This window comes from Ovis canadensis, chromosome X (genome assembly GCF_042477335.2).
Source record: "Ovis canadensis isolate MfBH-ARS-UI-01 breed Bighorn chromosome X, ARS-UI_OviCan_v2, whole genome shotgun sequence".
Lineage (NCBI taxonomy): Eukaryota > Metazoa > Chordata > Mammalia > Artiodactyla > Bovidae > Ovis > Ovis canadensis.
In genome coordinates, this window is record NC_091727.1 from 53,287,813 (window position 1) to 53,308,974 (window position 21,162).

At 37.9% G+C, this 21,162-nt stretch overlaps 1 protein-coding gene across 11 annotated transcripts in view; it reads left to right on the forward strand.

Moving 5' to 3' along the window:
• HUWE1 (HECT, UBA and WWE domain containing E3 ubiquitin protein ligase 1) overlaps nucleotides 1-21,162 on the forward strand; it is a 158,201-nt gene that overhangs the window by 49,531 nt on the left and 87,508 nt on the right. For all 11 annotated transcript variants that reach the window (XM_070291618.1, XM_070291624.1, XM_070291623.1 and 8 more), the window contains 4 exons: nucleotides 15,691-15,753; nucleotides 17,553-17,630; nucleotides 20,545-20,592; nucleotides 20,674-20,742. In XM_070291618.1, the coding sequence (XP_070147719.1) occupies nucleotides 15,691-15,753; nucleotides 17,553-17,630; nucleotides 20,545-20,592; nucleotides 20,674-20,742 (258 nt within the window). The remainder of the gene's footprint in view (nucleotides 1-15,690; nucleotides 15,754-17,552; nucleotides 17,631-20,544; nucleotides 20,593-20,673; nucleotides 20,743-21,162) is intronic.

Here is a 21,162-nt window from a genome sequence, read left to right on the forward strand (position 1 = left end):
ATGATGTATGTATCTGCTCATCATTTTGGTACATTTTCTTAGTCTTCAGGCATATTTACATATCTGAATGCATATATGTAACTTTATATCCTGCTTTATTTACTTAATGTACTAGCATCCATTGTTTTCCCATGTTAACTTTGCATAATTTTGTGAGAAATGTTTCTTTGTATTTAATAATGGTAACATCTCAGAAATGTCACAACATCACAGACTTTCATGAATCAAGTTTGGCTTGACATGATCTTTTAAGGATCCCAGCTTACAACTTTCTTGTTGTTGGTGCTTGAGTCTTATTAGATCACAAAAGATAGGAAGATTTGTGGGTGACAGTAATCGGAGAGGTATTCTAAAACAGGTAGTTGTGACAACAGAAGAAACAGGAAAAGTAATTGTGAGGATGTATAGCCTTTCAAGCTTATTCTGTCTTGCAAATTCAGATCGTTGGTTTGACTTACCTGTCACCCCTAAGTACCATCAAGTGTCTATATATCCCTTATCCTCACAGTTTTCAGCAAATTCTTATTTCTTCAATGGAAGTCTGGGGAATCATGAAGAAAATATTGAAAATTGAATGAGGAAGTACTTTTCCTTTTGGGTATTAGCCTTTTTTAATAAAGCTAAAAGGAGTTAAAGTTGTGTAGTAACAATAGTGGAAAGTTTCCAGAAACAGATGTAACGTGTAAGAATTACTAAGCTTAACCATTTCTAGCTTTTGATATAAAGTGAGACTTGGAACTGTTCCTTTTACTTGAATACTTAGAGGCCATTGTAGGTTTTCTATGGTCTAATTACAATATTGTTGTGTCTCAGGGAATAGAGAAGCCTGAGGAGAGGGAGAGAGGTGCCAGTCAGAACACACATTTTTTTTTCCATTAAATTTGAGCACACATTTTTTTCCATTAAATTTGCCATCTTGTAGGAGTGTGATTGATGGCACCCCAAAACAATGACAGTTGTAATAGCAATTATCACTGATCATATAGATCATCATAACAAATGTAATGATGAAAAATTTTGAAATATTGCAAGAGTTACCAAATGAGACACAGAGACATGACGTGAGCAAATGTTGGAAAAATGAAGAGTAAGCATGAGAGAGCAAGAGCAAAGTCCAAATTTGCTTTAATTTAACTGATCCTGTTTTTCTATTTTGTTTCATTTATCTCTACTCCAGTTTTACTATTTCCTTCTTTCTGTTTGCTTTGGGTTTAGTTTGCTGGACTGTTAGGGTACTGATTTGAAATTTTTCTTTCTTATCAATAAATGGTGGCAATGAACAACTGTAAATTTCCCTCTGTATACTGCTTTATCACATAAGGTATAGCCCATGAGTTTTGATATGAAATGTTTTCATTCATCTTAAGGAATATTCTAATTTCCCTTTTGATTTCTTCTTTCACCCATTGTTTGTTAAGAGTATATTGTTTAGTTTCCATGTGTTTGTGAATTTTCCAGATTTCCTCCTGTTACAGATTTCTAATTTCTTTCCATTGTCACTGGATATGATACTTTGTACGATTTTATTATTTTTTCTTAAAGTTTCTTAGTTTGTATTGTGGCCTAACCTATGGTCTGTGTGAGAGACTGTTAATTATTTGTACTTCAGAAGAATGTATATTCTGCTGTTTGTTAGGCAGATTGTTCCATATATATATATATATATATATGTATGTATGTATATATATATATGTATGTATATATCTGTTAGGTCTAGTTGATTTAATGTTCAAGTCTTATATTTCTTTGTCTTATCTTTTGTCTAGTTATTTATGCATTCCCTGTGTATTACAACTAAAATCTTCATTAATGAGTTGTTCAAATTAGTACCAAGTTTTAAGAGTAGCCAAAAAGTTTCCTCCTATATAGTACTTTCTTCTCACTTTATGTTGTTATAGATTACATCTTTATATATTGTGTGTCGATCAACATAGATGTAAAATTTACTTTTTTATAGTTATAAAACACAGAACAAAAAGGAATTACAAACCAAAAATAATTATGCATTTTATACTTACCTGTGAAATTAATTTAGTGGTATTCTTAATTTCTTCATATGGAGTCAGGTTACTATGGCATATCCTTTCATATCTGCTCTTTTAGCATTTCTTATAGGCAGGTCTACTAGCAACAAACTGTCAACTTTTATCTGAGAAAATTATTAATTGTGCAAGATATAGAATTCTAATTAGCAGTTACTTTCTTTCAGCACTTTGAATGTGTTTTGCCACTTCATTCCGGCCCCTGTGGTTTCTGATGAGAAATCAGCTGTGAGGATCCCTTGTATATAACAAATCACATCTTGCTTGCTGCCTTTAAGATTATTCTGTCTTGGTCTTTGAAATTTTGATTATGTCTTTTTGTGAATCTGTGTATTTTTATCCTATTGAAATTCATTGAGCTTCTTGGGTTTGTAGATTCATATCTGTTTTCAAATTTGAGATGTTTTGGCTATTATTTCTTTAAATAATCTCTTTGCCTTTCTCTCTTCTCCTTGGATTCCCATTTTGTATATGTTAGTATACTTGATGAAGTCCCACAGAACTCTTAACCTTCATTTACTTTTTTCTGTCTGCTCTTCAGACTGGATAATCTCAATTGACCTATCTTCAAGCTCATTGATTTTTTTCACCTTCCAATATTTATTTTCAAATAAATTTGTCAGAATGTTTACAAAAATATTCAGTTCAGTTCAGTCACTCAGTCGTGTCCGACTCTTTGCAACCCCATGAACCGACCGCAACACGCCAGGCCTCCCTGTCCATCACCAATTCCTGGAGTTTACTCAGACTCACGTCCATTGAGTCAGTGATGCCATCCAGCCATCTCAACCTCTGTCGTCCCCTTCTCCTCCTGCCCTCAATCTTTCCCAGCATCAGGGTCTTTTCAAATGAGATTGGCGCAAAAGTAATTGTTGTTTGAGACCATAATTTTAAGTCATTATAACTAGTCTCAAACACATCTTTGTTAATCAAAATGGCAACCATTACAATCAACATGTATTTCTGATAACAAGAAATAAGTTTGTTTATTCCTGTAGCATAAATATCCACAGTGTGTGTTTTTTTTAATCCAAAAAACAATGTGTTGTGTTTTTGTTTTGTTTTTTTAATTTTTGGTCAGCTCATGAGGCACCCACTTAGTGAGTTTTGTCACCTTTCCAGTTTGCTTCCAATGCTGAATGACCGTCAAATGGTCAACATTTTCTTTGGCAGCTTCTCGTGCAGTTGTAAGAGCATCAGTTTCAATGATTGGTCTCAGTCGGTTGTTATCAACTTCCAATGGCTGTCCACTGCAATCCTAATCTTCAAGGCTCTTGTCCTCTTTGCAGAACTTCTTGAACCACCACTACACTGTACGTTCCTTAGCAGTTCCTGGGCCAAGTGCATTGTCAATGTTGAGAGTTGTTTCTGCTGCTTTATAACCCGTTTTAAACTCAAAGAAGAAAATCACTCAACTATGCTTTTGTCTAAAATCATTTCCATAGTCCAAAATAAATATAAAATAAACAGCAAGAAATAAATCATTAGCAAAAAAAAATATAAAGCGAGAAAAGCACATTAAAATGATGTGTAACAAAATGACATTTATATTAGAATGTATTCTGATATCAAACAGCAGATTTTAGCAATGCAGAAACTGCAATTACATTTGCATCAAACTAATAATACATGTTCAGTGTTGAAAATTAAGAACTCAAAAGAAAATTATAAAGAAGAAAACAACAGTAATCCTCAGCTTTTACCGTGTAGATAAAAAAAAATAACACTGTGTTTCATGTGCTGCTTTTCCTGTAACCTATGGTGAGTATTTTCCCACAGCGTTAAGATTTTTCAAGATTGGACAACAGTCTTAGTTTCCAAGCCACCCTCCTGGTCCTCCATTGGTGTCCTTGACTGGTGCCTTCTCTTTTGCTGCCTCCAAGTGTTGGAGTGGCTTAGTGCTTCACCCCAGATTCTGTCTCTTATCCATTTATATTCTGCCTCTATGATCCTATCCAGTTTCATGGTTTTAAGGACCATTAACTCCCAAAATTACGTGATTTCTTTGAACCTCAAACTTGTATATTTACTGCCTTCTAAACATCTCTTTCTGCTTTATTGACTATGCCAAAGCCTTTGACTGTATGGATCACAATAAACTGTGGAAAATTCTGAAAGAGATGGGAATACCAGACCACCTGACGTGCCTCTTGAGAAACCTATATGCAGGTCAGGAAGCAACAGTTAGAACTGGACATGGAACAACAGACTGGTTCCAGATAGGAAAAGGAGTATATCAAGGCTGTATATTGTCACCCTGCTTATTTAACTTATATGCAGAGTACATCATGAGAAACGCTGGGCTGGAAGAAACACAAGCTGGAATCAAGATTGCCAGGAGAAATATCAATAACCTCAGATATGCAGATGACACCACCCTTATGGCAGAAAGTGAAGAGGAACTAAAAAGCCTCTGATGAAAGTGAAAGTGGAGAGTGAAAAAGTTGGCTTAAAGCTCAACATTCAGAAAACGAAGGTCATGGCATCCGGTCCCATCACTTCATGGGAAATAGATGGGGAAACAGTGTCAGACTTTATTTTTTGTGGCTCCAAAATCACTGCAGATGGTGATTGCAGCCATGAAATTAAAAGACGCTTACTCATTGGAAGAAAAGTTATGACCAACCTAGATAGCATATTGAAAAGCAGAGACATTACTTTGCCAACAAAGGTCCATCTGGTCCAGGCTGTGGTTTTCCAGTGGTCATGTATGGATGTGAGAGTTGGACTGTGAAGAAGGCTGAGCGCCAAAGGATTGATGCTTTTAACTGTGGTGTTGGAGAAGACCCTTGAGAGTCCCTTGGACTGCAAGGAGATCCAACCAATCCATTCTGAAGGAGATCAGCCCTGGGATTTCTTAGGAGGGAATGATGCTGAAGCTGAAACTCCAGTACTTTGGCCACCTCATGCAAGGAGCTGACTCATTGGAAAAGACTCTGATGCTAGGAGGGTTTGGGGGCAGGAGGAGAAGGGGACGACAGAGGATGAGATGGCTGGATGACATCACTAACTAGATGGACGCGAGTCTGAGTGAACACTGGGAGTTGATGATGGACAGTGCTGCGATTCATGGGGTCGCAAAGAGTCGGACACGACTGAGCGACTGAACTGAACTGAAACATCTCTACTGGATATCAATCGTAATGTGTACAAAATCAAACATATGACCACCCCTCACATGTCTTTCCCTAATACTCAGTCCATTTTAGATACCTGGCAGCCTTGCTTTCCTAGACAGTGCCAGGCACATTTTTGCTCCAAGGCCTCTGTGCAGCTATGTCCCCACTTGTCTCTATGACTTGCTCCCTCATCTTCTTTTAAATCTTAAAAACTACCATCTCAGTGAAGTCTTCCTACCTTCCTGTTTTAAAATCAGAACACCTTCCATATTCTCTGTTACAGTTTGCTTCATTTTTCTCTGTAGCACATATTACCATCTAACATTATATATTTTTAAAGTTTATTTATTCATTCTCCCTGCTTAAATCTGCTGTTGAACCACTTTAGTGAATTTTTCATTTCTGTTACTGTGCTTTAGCTACAGAATTTCTATTTACTTCCTTTTTAAAAAATAACTTCTAATTGGCAGTCTTTATTTGATGAGACATCATTCTCATGGTTTCCTTTAGTTCTTTGTATAGGATTTGGTTTAGTTCTTTAAGCATATTTAAGATAGATGATTTAAAGTCTTTGCCTACATCCAGTGACTAAACTTCTTCAGGAATTAATTCTACCAGTTTTTTTCCAGTTTGGGGATATATAAACCCAAATGAACTTTTTGGCTAACCCAATGATTGAAATAAAGCATTGTGTAACTTTAAGGTACACAACATGATGATTTGTTACACTTGTATATTGCAAAGTGATTCCCACAGAAGGAATAATTAACATCTCCATCACCTCACATAATTGCCGTTTCCTTTTTTGTAGTGAGAACATTTAAGATTTATTCTTTTAGCAACTTTAAAGCATATAGTACAATATTGTTACCTATAATTGCTATGCTATAGGTTAGATCCCCTAATGTTTTCCATTATATAATTAGAAGTTTGTGCAATTTGACCAACATCTCCCCTTTTCCCCCAGTCCCTAGCAACCACCGTTCTAAGCTCTTTGTGGTCAGCTTTTGTAGATTCCATGTGTAAGTGATACCATACAGTAGCTGTCTGTCTCTGATTTACCTCACTTATTAGAATGCCCTCAAGGTCCATCCATGTTTGTCTTAAAAGGTGAGATTTCCTTGTTTCTCATGGCTGAGAAATCAGATGTTCTCATTGTGTGTGTGTGTGTGTGTGTATTTTTTACATACATGTATTTTACACACACATATTTTTTACACACATATATGGCACATCTTTATCCATTCATCCATAGATGCGCACGTATATAGTTTCCATACCTTAGCTCCTGTGAACAATTTTGCAGTAAAAATTGGAGTGAAGATATCTCTTTTTCCTGATTTCCTTTCCTTTGGATAGATAGCCAGAACTAGAATTGCTGGATCATAATGGTTCTGCTTTTAATTTTTTGAGGAACTGCTGTACTGTTTTCTGTAGAGGCTAGTTGTTGTTGTTCAGTGGCTAAGTCGTGTCCAGTCTCTGTGACAACATGGACTGCTAGATAGATAGATAGTTAGAGGCTATACCAATTTATGTTCCCACCAACTTGCCAGTACTTGTTATCTCTTGTCTTCTTGAAAATAGCCAGTCTCTCAGGTGTGAGGTGATATATTACTATGGTTATGGTTTGCATTTCCCCGATGACTAGTGATATTTAGCACCATTTCATGTAACTGCTGGCCATTTGTGTATTGTCCTTGGGAAAAACGTCTGTTTAATTCCTGTGTCCATTCTATTTACTTATTTTTTAAAGGGATGAAGATAAATTTTATTTTTTAAAACAACTATTAGAATAGAGGGAAAGAGACCACAGTATAGAAGTTGGCTCAATTCTGAATGCAGGATGGGTATTTGCAGCCAAGGAGCAGGGTTGGGGTGGGGACAGTGGGTGGAAAATTATTAAGAGGAAATATCAGGGGTAGGGGAGATTCTGGTTCCCCTGACTTAACTGGTTTCTTGCTGAAACTAGATTCTACAGGGAAGGACCCAGAAAAGCCCAAATTTGAGGACTTGCTGAGAAAATTAGTCACAGGAGCCTGAGCAAGTTTGGGTCAAAGAGAGAGTCTTTGTCAAGACCCAGGATCTGAGTTCAGGGAAGGAAGGGAGGGAGTATAGGGGATTGAATGGTAGTCCCCAAAATGATACGCCCATGTCCTAAACCCCAGAACCTCTGACTATGAAAGAAGAGTCTTTGCAGATGTAATTAAGAATCTAAAATCATCCTGGATTATCTGAGTGAACTTAAATCCAATAACAAGCATCCTTCTAAGAGACAAAAGATAAGGATAAAGCAGACACACAAGGAGAAGTCCATGTGAAGACAGAGGCAACTGCCCATTTTAAGATCAGATGGTTGGTTTTTGTTACTGTTACGCAGTTGTATGAGTTCTTTATATTTTGGATAGTAATTTCTTTTCAGATATAATGGTTTGCAAATATTTTCTCCTGTTGTACAGGTTATCTGTTCATTTTGACTGTTTCTTTTGCTATGCTAAAATGTTTTAGTTTGATTCAGTCTCCTTTATTTTTGCCTTTGTTGCTTTTGGTATCATGTCCAAAAAACTGTCACCAAAACTCGTGTCAGGGTGCTTTTACTCATGTTTTCTTTTAAGAGCTTTATGGTTTCAGGTCTTATGTTAAAGTCTTAAATTCATTTCAGGTTAATTTTTTGAGTGGTATAAGATAGGGGTCCAACTTGTATGTTAGTTTTCTCAGCACCATTTATTGAAGAGATTATACTTTCCCATTGATTACTGGCTCCCTTTGAAATATTATTTGACTGTATATGTAAGGATTTATTTCTCTGTCCTTGATTATGTTCCATGGGGCTTTGTGTGTTCTTTATGCTAATACCTTACTGTTGATTACTACGGCTTTGTAATGGTATTTGAAATCAGGAAGTACAGTATCTAGCTTTGTTCTGTCTCAGGATTGCTTTAGTTATTTGGGGTCTTCTGTGTTCCATATAAATTTGAAGATTGTTTTTACTGTTTCTAGGGAAATTGTCATTGGAATTTTGAAAGTAAGTAAAATTTATAGATTACTCTCAGTATTTTTCCAGTCCATGAACATGGGTTATTTGTCTCTTCTTTAATCCCTTTCATCCGTGTTTTGTAGTTTTCAGTGTACAGATTTTACCTCCTTGTTATAATTTATTTCTAAGTATTTTACTTGTTTATGGTATTATAAATAGGATTGTTCTATTTCTTTTTCAGATAGTTAGTGTATGGAAATATAACTGATTTCTATATGTTAATTTTGTATCCTGCAACTTTACTGAATTTATTAATTCTAAGTTTTTTGGTTGGCCCCTTGGGGATTTTCTGTATATCATTTGCAAATGAAAACAACTTTTTTTTTCTTGCCTAATTGCTCTGGCTAGAATTTACAGTATTGTGCTGAATTTCCAGTTCTGTGTTCCACTACTGTGAGTGGTTAGAATGGACACCTTGTCTTGTTCCTGATCTTAGAATGAAAGGTTTCAGCCTTTCATCATTGAGTATGCTGTTGACTGTGGGCTTGTCGTGTTTAGGTATGTTCTCATACCCCATTTTGGGGTTTTTATTATGAAAGGATATTGAACTTTGTCATTACTTTTTCTACAACTTCTGAGCTAATCATGTGATTTTTGTCTTTCATTTTCTTACTGCGATATCACATTTATTGATTTGCAGGTTTTGAAACATCTTTGCCCCCCAAGGATAACTCTCACTTAAATTCTGATCTATGTTCCTTTTAATGTGCTGTTAAATTTGATTTCCTATTAGTTTACTGATTGCAAGTTTGTACATCAGGGATATTGGTCTCTAGTTTTCTGTTCATGTATTGTCCTTATCTGGCTTTGGTATAAGAGTAATTTTGGCCAAACAATGGTGATTTTCCCAATTACCAGTTGAGAAGTGTTCCTTCTTCAATTATTTGGTAAAAATTTGAGAAAGATTGGTTATTTAAATGTTTCACCAGGGAAACCATTTGGTCCTGGAATTTTCTCTTGGGGGTCTTTTTTGATTACTGACTCAATCTGCTTATTCGTACTTTCTGTTCTCCATGATTCTGTTTTGGTTATTTATTTCTAGGAATTCTATCCAATTCTTCTAGGTTATCTAATTTGTTGGCATTTTGTTCCTAGTAGTCTCTTAGTGATCCTTTGTATCTGTGGTATCAGTTGTAATGTCTCTTCTTTTGTTTATGATTTTATTTATTTGAGTCTTCAGCCTTTTTTTTTTCAGTTTAGCTAAAGTTTTGAAACTATTTTGTTGAGTAGTTTTTTAAAAGTTCTTACTTTCATTAATCTTTTCTGTGGTTTTCCTAGTCTTTATTTCATTTGTGTCTACTCTGATCTTTGTTCCTTTCTTCTACTAACTCTGGACTTAGTTCATTCTTCTTTTTCAAGTTGAGGTATAAAATTAGGTTGTTTGAGATAGTTCTTATTTCTTAATGTAGTCATTTATTTCCTATAAACTTCCCTCTTGAAGTACTTTTGGTGCAACCTACTCATTGTGATATTTTGTGTTTCTGTTTGTCTCAAGATATTTTTAATTTCCCTTTTGATTTCTTCCTTTGACCCTTTAGTTGTTCAGGAGTGTATTGCTTAATTTCCAGATTTTTGTGACTGTTTCCAGTTTTCTTTCTGTAACTGATTTCCAATTTCATACTATTAGGGTCCAGAAAAATATTTGGTATGGTTTCAGTCTTAAATTTGCTAAGACTTATTTTGTGACCTATCATATGACATCTCTAGGAGAATGTTGCATGGGGATTTGAGAAGAGTGTATTCTGCTGTTGAATAAATATTATACATATGCCTACAAGGTCCATTGGTCTAAGTAAGTGAAGTGGCTTAGTCATGTCCGACTCTTGGCAACCCCATGGACTGTAGCCCACCAGGCTCCTCCATCCATGGAATTTTCTAGGCAAGATTACTGGAGTGGGTTGCCATTTCCTTCTCCAGGGGATCTTCCCAACCCAGGGATCGAACCCGGGTCTTCCGCATTGTGGGCAGATGCTTTACCATCTGAGCCACCAGGGAATCCCAGCTTATTTTTAAAGGAGTTAAGTTTATAGTTCAAATCCAATGTTTCCTTCTTGATCGTTCTCTCAGTACAGTTGAAAGTACAGTACATTGTTGAAAGTGAGATGCTGACATCTCCTGCTATTATTGTATTGTTCTCTCTTTTTCCCTTCATTTGTTGTTCAGTCACTAAGTCGTGTCTGACTCTTTGCAACTCCATGGGCTACAGCATGCCTGGCTACCCTGTCCTTCATGCTATCTCCTGGAGTTTACTCAATTTCATGTACATTGAATCAGTGATGCTATCTAACCATCTCATATCTCCCTTCATATCTATTGTATGTGTGCTCAGTCACTTTAGTCATGCCCAACTCTTTGTGACCCTATGGACTGTAGCCTGCCAGTCTCCTCTGCCTGTGGGATTTTACAAGAATACTGGAGTGGGTTCTAACTGATTCTGGGGATCTTCCCAACCCAAGGATCAAACCTGAATCTCCTGCATAGCAGGTGGATGCTTTACCCACTGAGCAACCTGGGAAGCCCTCTTATCTGTTAGCATTTACTTATACATTTAATATGTTCCAATGTTATATCCATATAATTTACAGTTGTTATAGCCTCTTTGAATTGACCCCTTTATCATTTTATAGTGACCTTAATTGTTCCCCATTACAGGTTTTGACTCAAAACCTATTTTTTAGAATATAGGTAGCTATCCCTGCGCTTTTGGTTTCCACTTCTGTAAAATAACTTTCTTTCCCTGCACTTTGAGCCTATGTGTGTCTTTAAAGCTGAAGTGAGTTGCTTGTAGGTAGCATGTAGTTGGGTCTTGTTTTCTTTTTTCCACCCAACTACTTTATGCCTTTTGATTGGGAAAATGAATTCATCTACATTTGGAGTAATTAATAATAGATAGGGACTTAGTTATGTCATCTTATTCTTTTTTGATTGTTTTGTGTTTCCCTTGCTCCTTTCTTCTTTTGCTGTCTTTCTTTGTGAATAATGGTTTTTCATATACTTCAGTTCCCTTTATTCCTCTTTTTTTATCTAATCTAAGTTTTGCTTTGTGGTTACCATGAATCTTACATAAAACATAGATATAATAACAACTTAACTTTGATTGCATATGAAAAACTTAACACTTTTACTCCTCTTTGATTTTACGATTTTGATGTCACAGTTTACCTCTTTTTATACTGTGTATTCATTAACAATTATTTTAGAATTAAAAAAAATTTTTTAATTATGTATTTTAAAAACACTCTTGTCCTTTAACTTTTATCATTCATGGGTGATTGTTTAAGATAGTGTTTTCCCGGAGCTCTCAAACACCTGCTGAGAGTGGCTGCAACCGATTCACAGACCACTGCAGGGTCTTTTCTCTAAGAATGTGTGCCAAGTTATTGCAGGGGCGAGCAATGGAGCACAGTGAGAGACATCTTATTGTGCTACCTTGCTGAGGCCACTCCTTATGTTGCTACAGTGGACATTTTGAATATTACAACATGGCAACTCTGGAAATCAGACTCTCACCCTTCCCCTTCCCCAGGGTTTGTTGTTAAGATTTATTGTTTTTTATTTAGACTTTTTGAACTGGTTTCTGAATTCTTTGTTTTATGTGGTCATTGAAGTCTCTGTTAGCATAGTGGTCAGCTAGTGATTTGCCTTATTCCTGGAACTGAATTATCTCTGTCTTTGCTGGTGAGTTCTGTGTACATATTGGTATCTTTGATGTCAATGCTCACTATCTTCAATACTTAACCAGAACGTTAAGAATCCCTATGGACAAGAATCCCTTAAAAGAAATGGAATAGCCCTCATAGTCAACAAAAGAGTATGAAATGCAGCACTTGGATGCAGTCTCAAAAATGACAGAATGATCTCTGGTTGTTTCCAAGGCAAACCATTCAATATCACAGTAATCCAAGTTTATACCCCCAAACAGTAATGCTGAAGAAGCTGCAGTTGAACGGTTCTATGAAGACCTACAAGACCTTCTAGAACTAACACCCAAAAAAGATGTTGTTTTCATTATAGGGGATTGGAATGCGAAAGTAGGAAGTCAAGAGATCCCTAGAGTAACAGGCAAATTTGGTCTTAGAGTACAAAATGAAGCAGGGCAGAGACTAACAGTTTTGCCAAGAGAACACACTGGTCATAGCAAACACCCTCTTCCAACAACATAAGAGAAGACTCTACACATGGACATCACCAGATGGTCAATACTGAAATCAGATTGATTATATTCTTTGCAGCCAAAGATGGAAAAGCTCTATACAGTCAGTGAAAACAAGACCTGGAGCTGACTGTGGGTCAGATCATGAACTCCTTATTGCCAAATTCAGACTTAAATTGAAAGTAGGGAAAACCTCTAGACCATTCAGGTATGACCTAAATCAAATCACTTATGATTATACAGTGGAAGTGACACATAAGATTCAAGGGATTAGACTGATACAGTGCCTAAAGAACTATGAATGGAGTTTTGTGATATTGAACAGGAGGCAGTGATCAAGACCATCCCCAAGAAAAAGAAATGCAGAAAGGCAAAATAGTTGTATGAAGAGGCCTTACAAATAGCTGAGAAGCGAAGCTAAAGGCAAAGGAGAAAAGGAAAGATATAACTATTTGAATGCAGAGTTCCAAAGAATAGCAAAGAGAGATAAGAAAGCCTTCCTCAGTGATCAGTGCATAGAAATAGAGGAAAACAATGGAATGGGAAAGACTAGATATCTCTTCAAGAAAATTATATATACCGAGGGAACATTTCATGCAGAGATGGTCACAATAAAGGACAGAAATGGTATGGACCTAACTGAAGCAGAAGATATTAAGAAGAGGTGGCCAGAATACACAGAAGAATTATATAAAAAAGATCTTAATGACACAGGTAACCACGATGGTGTGATCACTCACCTAGACCCAGACATCCTGGAAGGCAAAGTCAAGTGGGCCTTAGGAAGCATCATTATGAACAAAGCTGGTGGAGGTGATGGAATTCCAGTTGAGCTCTTTCAAGTCCTAAAAAGAGATGCTGTGTTAAAGTGCTACACTCAATATGCCAGCAAATTTGGAAAACTCAGCAGTGGCCACAGGACTTTGAAAGGGCAGTTTTCATTCCAATCCCAAAGAAAGGCAATGCCAAAGACTGCTCAAACTGCTACACAATTGCACTCATCTCACATGCTAGTAAAGTACTGCTCAAAATTCTCCAAGCCAGGCTTCAGCAGTATGTGAACCATGAACTTCCATATGTACAAGCTAGATTTAGAAAAAGCAGAGGAACCAGAGATCAAATTTGCCAACATCCATTGGATCATGGAAAAAGCAAGAGAGTTCCAGAAAAACATCTATTTCTGCTTTATTGACTATGCCAAAGCCTTTGGCTGTGTGGACCAAAACAAACTGTGGAAGATTCTGAAAGATATGGGAATACCAGGCCACCTGACCTGCCTCTTAAAAAACCTATATGCAGGTCAGGAAGCAACAGTTAGAACTGGACATGGAACAACAGACTGGTTCCAAATCGGGAAGGAGTATATTGTGACCCTGCTTATTTAACTTATATGCAGAGTACATCATGAGAAATACTGGGCTGGATGAAGCACAAGCTGGAATCCAGATTGCCAAGAGAAATATCAATAACCTGAGATATGCAGATGACACCACCCTTATGGCAGAAAGTGAAGAGGAGCTAAAAAGCCTCTTGATGAGAGTGAAAAGGCTGGCTTAAATCTCAACATTCAGAAAACTAAGATCATGGCATCCAGTCCCATCACTTCATGGGAAATAGATGGGGAAACAGTGGAAAGAGTGTCAGACTTTATTTTGGGGGGCTCCAAAGTCACTGCAGATGGTGAGTAAAAAACGCTTACTCCTTGGAAGGAAAGTTACGCCCAACCTAGAGAGCATATTCAAAAGCAGAGACATTACTTTGTCAACAAAAGTCCGTCTAGTCAAGGCTATGGTTTTCCCAGTGGTCATGAATGAATGTGAGAATTTGACTATAAAGAAAGCTGAGTGCTGAAGAATTGATGCTTTTGAAAGAAGGTGTTGGAGAGAGTCCCTTGGACTGCAAGGAGGTCCAACCAGTCCATCCTAAAGGAGATCAGTCCTGGGTGTGCATTAGAAGGACTGATCTTGAAGCTGAAGCTCCAATATGATTGAAAGAACTGCCTCATTGGAAAAGACCCCAATGGCTGGGAAAGATTAAAGGCGGGAGGAGAAGGGGACAACAGAGAACGAGATGGTTGGATGGCATCACTGACTCAATGGGCATGAGTTTCAGTGAACTCCAGGAGTTGGTGATGGACAGGGAGGCCTGGCATGCTGCAGTCCATTGGGTCGCAGAGTCAGACACAACTGAGCAACCGAGATGAACTGAACCAGAAAGTTTACAACTCTGGCTTAGCCTTCCCTTGCATAGAGCCTCATGCCAGCTAGAGATTTGGGAACAGTGCTTTTTCAGGTCTTTTCTGAGAATGTGCCCAACCTAGGGCACACATGTGGCCTTCTAGATTTTCAGGAGTGTGTGGGAGTTTTCAAAGCCCTTATTCACCAAAACATCACACTCCTCAACCTTTCTTTCCAAGCTTTTCCATTTGTCTATTAATTACCCCAACTGTATGTACTTAGTCTTCAATGTTTTCAACAAATGCCCACCCACACCTCTGGGAGAATTTCAAATTAAGCAAAAATGATAGAAATCTCAAATGCTGTTGAAAATGTAGGCTAATTTTTAAGCAAAATTGTATGGCTGGGTGTTTTTTTTCTTCTGTTTGGTACTCAATAATATTGTACAGTTGAGCCATTCTCCCCCATTACTTAGGGGCTAGTACTTGTTGATGAATTTTTTAGACATCATGGCAGAGTACAATAATATTAAGCAATGCAGGAACTACTTTGCACTTTGGCTCATGTCAAAAAGTAAGGAACTGAAGAGCATGTGGTTTCACCCTGAGAGAGGTGATCAGGCTGAGCATGGAAAGGATGGTACAGTACTTAAGATCCAATGGGTCAAGACTGACCTTTCAGCAAGCGTGACTGCAGGTATATCAAATGCATTTACTTGCAAGAGCTTCTTATATTCTTCCCAGTTGCATTCTCACAGAACAATGAAATTGATCTCATTGGAGAAATCACCTTTAGGCAGACCATCTTGCCTTGAGTCTTACTTAAGTTCTTGCTTCTATTTGCTCCCTCTTTTTGATTTTAATGTTGGTTGTCTTTTCAATGCTGTGTTCCAAGCAGCCACATACTCTAAATACTTTATACACAAAGCTACCTTAAGTGAAAGTGAAGTGGCTCAGTCGTGTCCGACTCTTTGCGACCCCATGGACTATAGCCCACCAGGCTCCTCTGTCCGTGGGATTCTCCAGGCAAGAATACTGGAGTGGGTTGCCATTTCCTTCTCCAGGGGATCTTCCCAACCCAGGGATCAACCTGGGTCTCCTGCATTGCAGGCAGATGCTTTATCCTCTGAGCCACATTTTAATACTGTCTTTTTTCCTTTTCCAAGAGCTGGGGTGGTAAGGAGAATGGCTTTGGACTAGCAGAATGTTGCAGAGATTTGCATATGATGGTAAGTAACTGACATTTGAGTATCTTTTGACAGAACTTGTGTGATTTCTCTTTGAGCCTTACTTTACAATTAATATATGGCATTTAAATTTGTCACTTCACATCAGGATTTTGAGGAATCTGAGATCAGTTGAGACATAGCTACCTTTTCTAGAAGTGCTTCAGTCCTTAATGTGCTGGTGGTTGCTGAAGAATCTCAGAAACACAGTATATGATCCTATGATCTCTTGAATAAGAAACTGCTTTTGTTGAGTTATCTTGAAAGTAATGAGAAATCCCAGAAATTACACTTCCTTGCATTCTCTCACTGGAACTGTCAGAACTCTGGGTAGTCTGGCATGATTGTAAAAATGACTGCTTGGAGAACAGGTCTGCCATTTTGGTTATTGAGAACTTGAAATATTTTGTGTGCTTTCCATGTTTACCCCTCATGCCTGTCCTGCTCATACTTTGAGCTATGTTTAGATTATGAACTCAAGCCATCCTCCCCTCTGCTCTGATACGTTGCTATAGAACCACAAAGCACAATTGAATTATTATAATACAATTCCATGCCAAGAAGTAGCTGTATTTTCCAACACATATACTGCTTCTTTTGTTAGTTTGTCATGTATAGGACAAATGGATGCAATGAAATTGAGTGTAATTATCTTAGCAACCCTCCCCCTCAGGAGAATGGTTCTTTTTATGGTCACAGAAAACTATAAATAGAACAAATTACTTTTCCACCTTAGCTGGTATGCTTTATTTATATTAGTGAATATTAGGTAATATGGGAGATGAGTGTTATCTGTTTTAATAATTAAAGCTGTGTAAATCTTAAAGGGCATTCAGTTTGGAATTCTAAGAAAATTATTTTTCATCTTAAAGTTTAGGTGATTAATTCTGAGGCTCCTTATGTATATCAGGCTTGTTCTTGGCCACTTGAGCAAAACAGTATGATACACTCTACTAGGTTTGTATGATGTCTGTTATGATGTTGGTCTTGACTTATATTAAGAAATCATCCACTCTTTTATTTACTGATATTTGGCATATCATGGGACTTTGAAAATTTTGTGTACTTTAAAAGAAAGTAGTACATGTTTTAAAAATTCTAAGAAAACAAAGGGGTATATAATAATTCTCTACCCCCAGAGGCAACCACTGCTACTGGTTTCTTTCAAAGACACACTTTAATGGGCATGCTGTTGCAGTCTTATTTGCCATGTTGCTTTTCTAGAGTTAAGTAACATTTGTTGTCAGGGTCTGGTTCATATTGACTTGGTATCTGCCTGTGCAGAAAAGCAATTGGATATTGAGAAATGATATAGGATGTTATGGAAAAATGCATTTAAAGAATTAAAAAGGTATCCCCATGAGGCATAGTTTGAATAAAATATTTCAAAAGGTGATGATATTAACTTAAGATTTCCATAACATGTTCTTTTCCGTTCTCAAACTAGTACCTAGACCCTTGTGTTTGTCCTTCACCCTTGAATTTTTATTCATTATTGGGACAGGCTTGCCTCTCTCTTCCCTCTTGAGAATAGCTGCAGTCAAAATTGATCTCTTGAAGGAAATAACAACTGATAACTTGAGTTATCAGTAAGGAATATGAAAGCTTTTGGAGCTGTGGGCTCCACTACCCTAATTTTGTGTTACAAGACTTCTGAGCTTTGCTAAAACTAGGAATGAAGGCACTGTAGCTGCTGATGACACTCCTGATTCTGCTGTCACAGTGAGTTGGACAAGTAGCTAAGACTGAGGGAAGATTTAGGAGAAGATAGTATCTGATTCTTTCATGTATTTTTTACACAGAAATACCCACCCAGTGCCACTACACTACACTTTGAATTCTATGCAGACCCTGGGGCTGAAGTCAAAATCGAGAAAAGGGTGAGTCTCATTCACATTTGTTCTAATAGAGTCAATGATCTGTACCTTGGGTTGACTTTCTAGGACTTCTCAGTAAAATTAGAGAATGCTGTTGAGATACATTGCTGCCCTCCCAAGATAAATATATACAGCAGCTTCTCAGGAATAAGTGTTCATTGTTTGCCCAGCTGATAGGTTTGAATCTTACTTACATTGGAATTGTCAAAAGGCAGGACCCTGTTTATAAGGCAATGTTAGGACTGGTATATTTTTCTCGGTCTCTGTTGAGAATTCCACCATTTAGTATTGGGTTGGCCAAAAAGTTCATCCGGTTTTCGGAAAAACCCAGACAAACTTTTTGGCCAACCCAGTATAGTAGTCTAGTGATTGGTTCAACTTTCTCTGCTCAAGCCAGCCTGCATGAAGTCTGTGTATTGCTTACAGGGCCCTGCTTCAGTTATCTCGTCATTTCATATATTCTTTTGAGAAGATAGCAGAATTCACTTTGGTTTAGAAGTGGTCTAATAAATAAGATCCTTTTTCCTTCTACTTAAAATATATGCTCAGTCGCTCAGTTGTATCCAACTCTTAGTGACCCCATGGACTGCAGCCTACCAGGCTTCTCTGTCCATGGGATTTTCCAGGCTGGAGTGGTTTGCCATTGCCTTCTCCATGCATATTTACAGAGAACCCATTTTCATGGATTCAGTCTTTGCTGTGAATATGAAGGCTGTATGTATTAAAGTTTAAAAGGGATGAGGAAGAATATGAAATGTATCTGGCTGTGTACATTATTTTTAATCTGGTTTCAAAGAAGCTTTGCTGAGAATGTATAACATGAGCATTTCATCCCCATGGAAAAGAAATGCAACAAAGCAAAATGGCTGTCTGGGGAGGCTTTACAAATAGCTGTGAAAAGAAGAGAAGTGAAAAGCAAAGGAGAAAAGGAAAGATATAAGCATCTGAATGCAGAATTCCAAAGAATAGCAAGAAGAAATAAGAAAGCCCTTCTTCAGTGATCAGTGCAAAGAAATAGAGGAAAACAACAGAATGGGAAAGACTAGAGATCTCTTCAAGAAAATTAGAAATACCAAGGGAACATCTCATGCAAAGATGGGCTCCATAAAGGACAGAAATGGTAGGTACCTAACAGAAGCAGAAGATATTAAGAGGTGGCAAGAATACACAGAAGAACTGTACAAAGAAGAGCTTCATGACCAAGATAATCACAATGGTGTGATCACTCACCTAGAGCCAGACATCCTGGAATGTGATGCCACATGGGCCTTAGAAAGCATCACTACGAACAAAGCTAGTGGAGGTGATGGAATTCCAGTTGGGCTATTCCAAATCCTGAAAGATGATGCTGTGAAAGTGCTGCACTCAATATGCCAGCAAATTTGGAACACTCAGCAGTGGCCACAGGACTGGAAAAAGTCAGTTTTCATTCCAATCCCAAAGAAAAGCAATGCTAAAGAATGCTCAAACTACCACACAATTGCACTCATCTCACACGCTAGTAAAGTAACGCTCCAAATTCTCCAAGCCAGGCTTCAGCAATACGTGAACTGTGAACTTCCTGATGTTCAAGCTGGTTTTAGAAAAGGCAGAGGAACCAGAGATCAAATTGGAAACATCTGCTGGATCATGGAAAAAGCAAGAGAGTTCCAGAAAAACATCTATTTCTGCTTTATTGACTATGCCAAAGCCTTTGACCATGTGGATCACAATAAACTGTGGGAAATTCTGAAAGAGATGGGAATACCAGACCACCTGACCTGCCTCTTGAGAAATCTGTATGCAGGTCAGGAAGCAACAGTTAGAACTGGACATGGAACAACAGACTGGTTCCAAATATGAAAAGGAGTACATCAAGGCTGTATATTGTGACCCTGCTTATTTAACTTATATGCAGAGTACATCATGAGAAATGCTTGACTGGAAGAAACACAAGCTGGAATCAAGATTGCCAGGAGAAATATCAATAACCTGAGATATGCAGATGATACCACCCTTATGGCAGAAAGTGAAGAGGAACTAAAAAGCCTCTTGATGAAAGTGAAAGAGGGGAGTGAAAACGTTGGCTTAAAGCTCAACATTCAGAAAACAAACAGCATGGCATCTGGTCCCATCACTTCATGGGAAATAGATGGGGAAACAGTGTCAGACTTTATTTTTTGTGGCTCCAAAATCACTGCAGTTGGTGACTGCAGCCATGAAATTAAAAGACGCTTACTCCTTGGAAGAAAAGTTACGACCAACCTAGATAGCATATTCAAAAGCAGAGACATTACTTTGCCGACTAAGGTCCATCTAGTCAAGGCTGTGGTTTTTCCAGTAGTCATGTATGGATGTGAGAGTTGGACTGTGAAGAAGGCTGAGCACTGAAGAATTGATGCTTCTGAACTGTGGTGTTGGAGAAGACTCTTGAGAGTCCCTTGGACTGCAAGGAGATCCAACCAGTCCATTCTGAAGGAGATCAGCCCTGGGATTTCTTTGGAAGGAATGATGCTAAAGCTGAAACTCCAGTACTTTGGCCACCTCATGCGAAGAGTTGACTCATTGGAAAAGACTGATGCTGGGAGGGATTGGGGGCAGGAGGAGAAGGGGATGACAGAGGATGAGATGGCTGGATGGCATCACTGACTTGATGGCATCACTGACTCGATGGACGTGAGTCTGAGTGAACTCCGGGAGTTGGTGATGGACAGGGAGCCCTGGCGTGCTGCGATTCACGGGGTCACAAAGAGTCGGACACGACTGAGTGACTGAACTGAACTGAACTGAGTGAACACTTTGATTTTTGAGAGCATACAGTTGAGTCTTCTATGTAGAGTAACGTCTTGTTTTTCAGATAGCTCTTGGCAGTCCTATGGCATGGGGAAGCTAAGGTATACAGTGACTCCTAACGACTCTCTTATCTTTCTAATTTCAGACGTCTAGTAACACACTACATTATATTCACATAGAGCAACTTGACAAGGTAAGAGGAATATTTGACTGTTGGTTAGTTCTAAAATTTAGTTCACTTTTTTGTTCCTAACTGTCTTTTCTCCTAATGTAGATTTCAGAAAGCCCTTCTGAAATCATGGAGTCTCTTACCAAAATGTACAGCATTCCTAAGGATAAGCAGGTATGATATGTCTTATAAATATCTAAATAATATCCAGATAGATCAGACTATTGTGCTGGAGTGGGGAGATAGCATAGCAGAAAGAATGGAGTCACACCATGTTCAAATTAGCCTCTGTGGGCCTTAGTTTCCTCATCTTTTATGAGGGCAACACTTATTGGCTTCCTAGGTCCTTGTACAGTTTGAGAAAAGCAGAAGCAGCTTTATTCACCATGAATATCTAAGAGGTGGTAACTTAACACTTGGATACCAAAGGAGAAAACATTTCGTTGTGTTATATTTTTTCTGCTCATTGTAATGGTGATCAGATATTTAATTTGATTAATAATCAGAACTCTTGCCAAATGTCAAGAGCCAAATGAGTAAGACTTAGCTCTCCCTCAGAAAGTATAGTCACCTTTTCCATTGGTTTCCTAATTT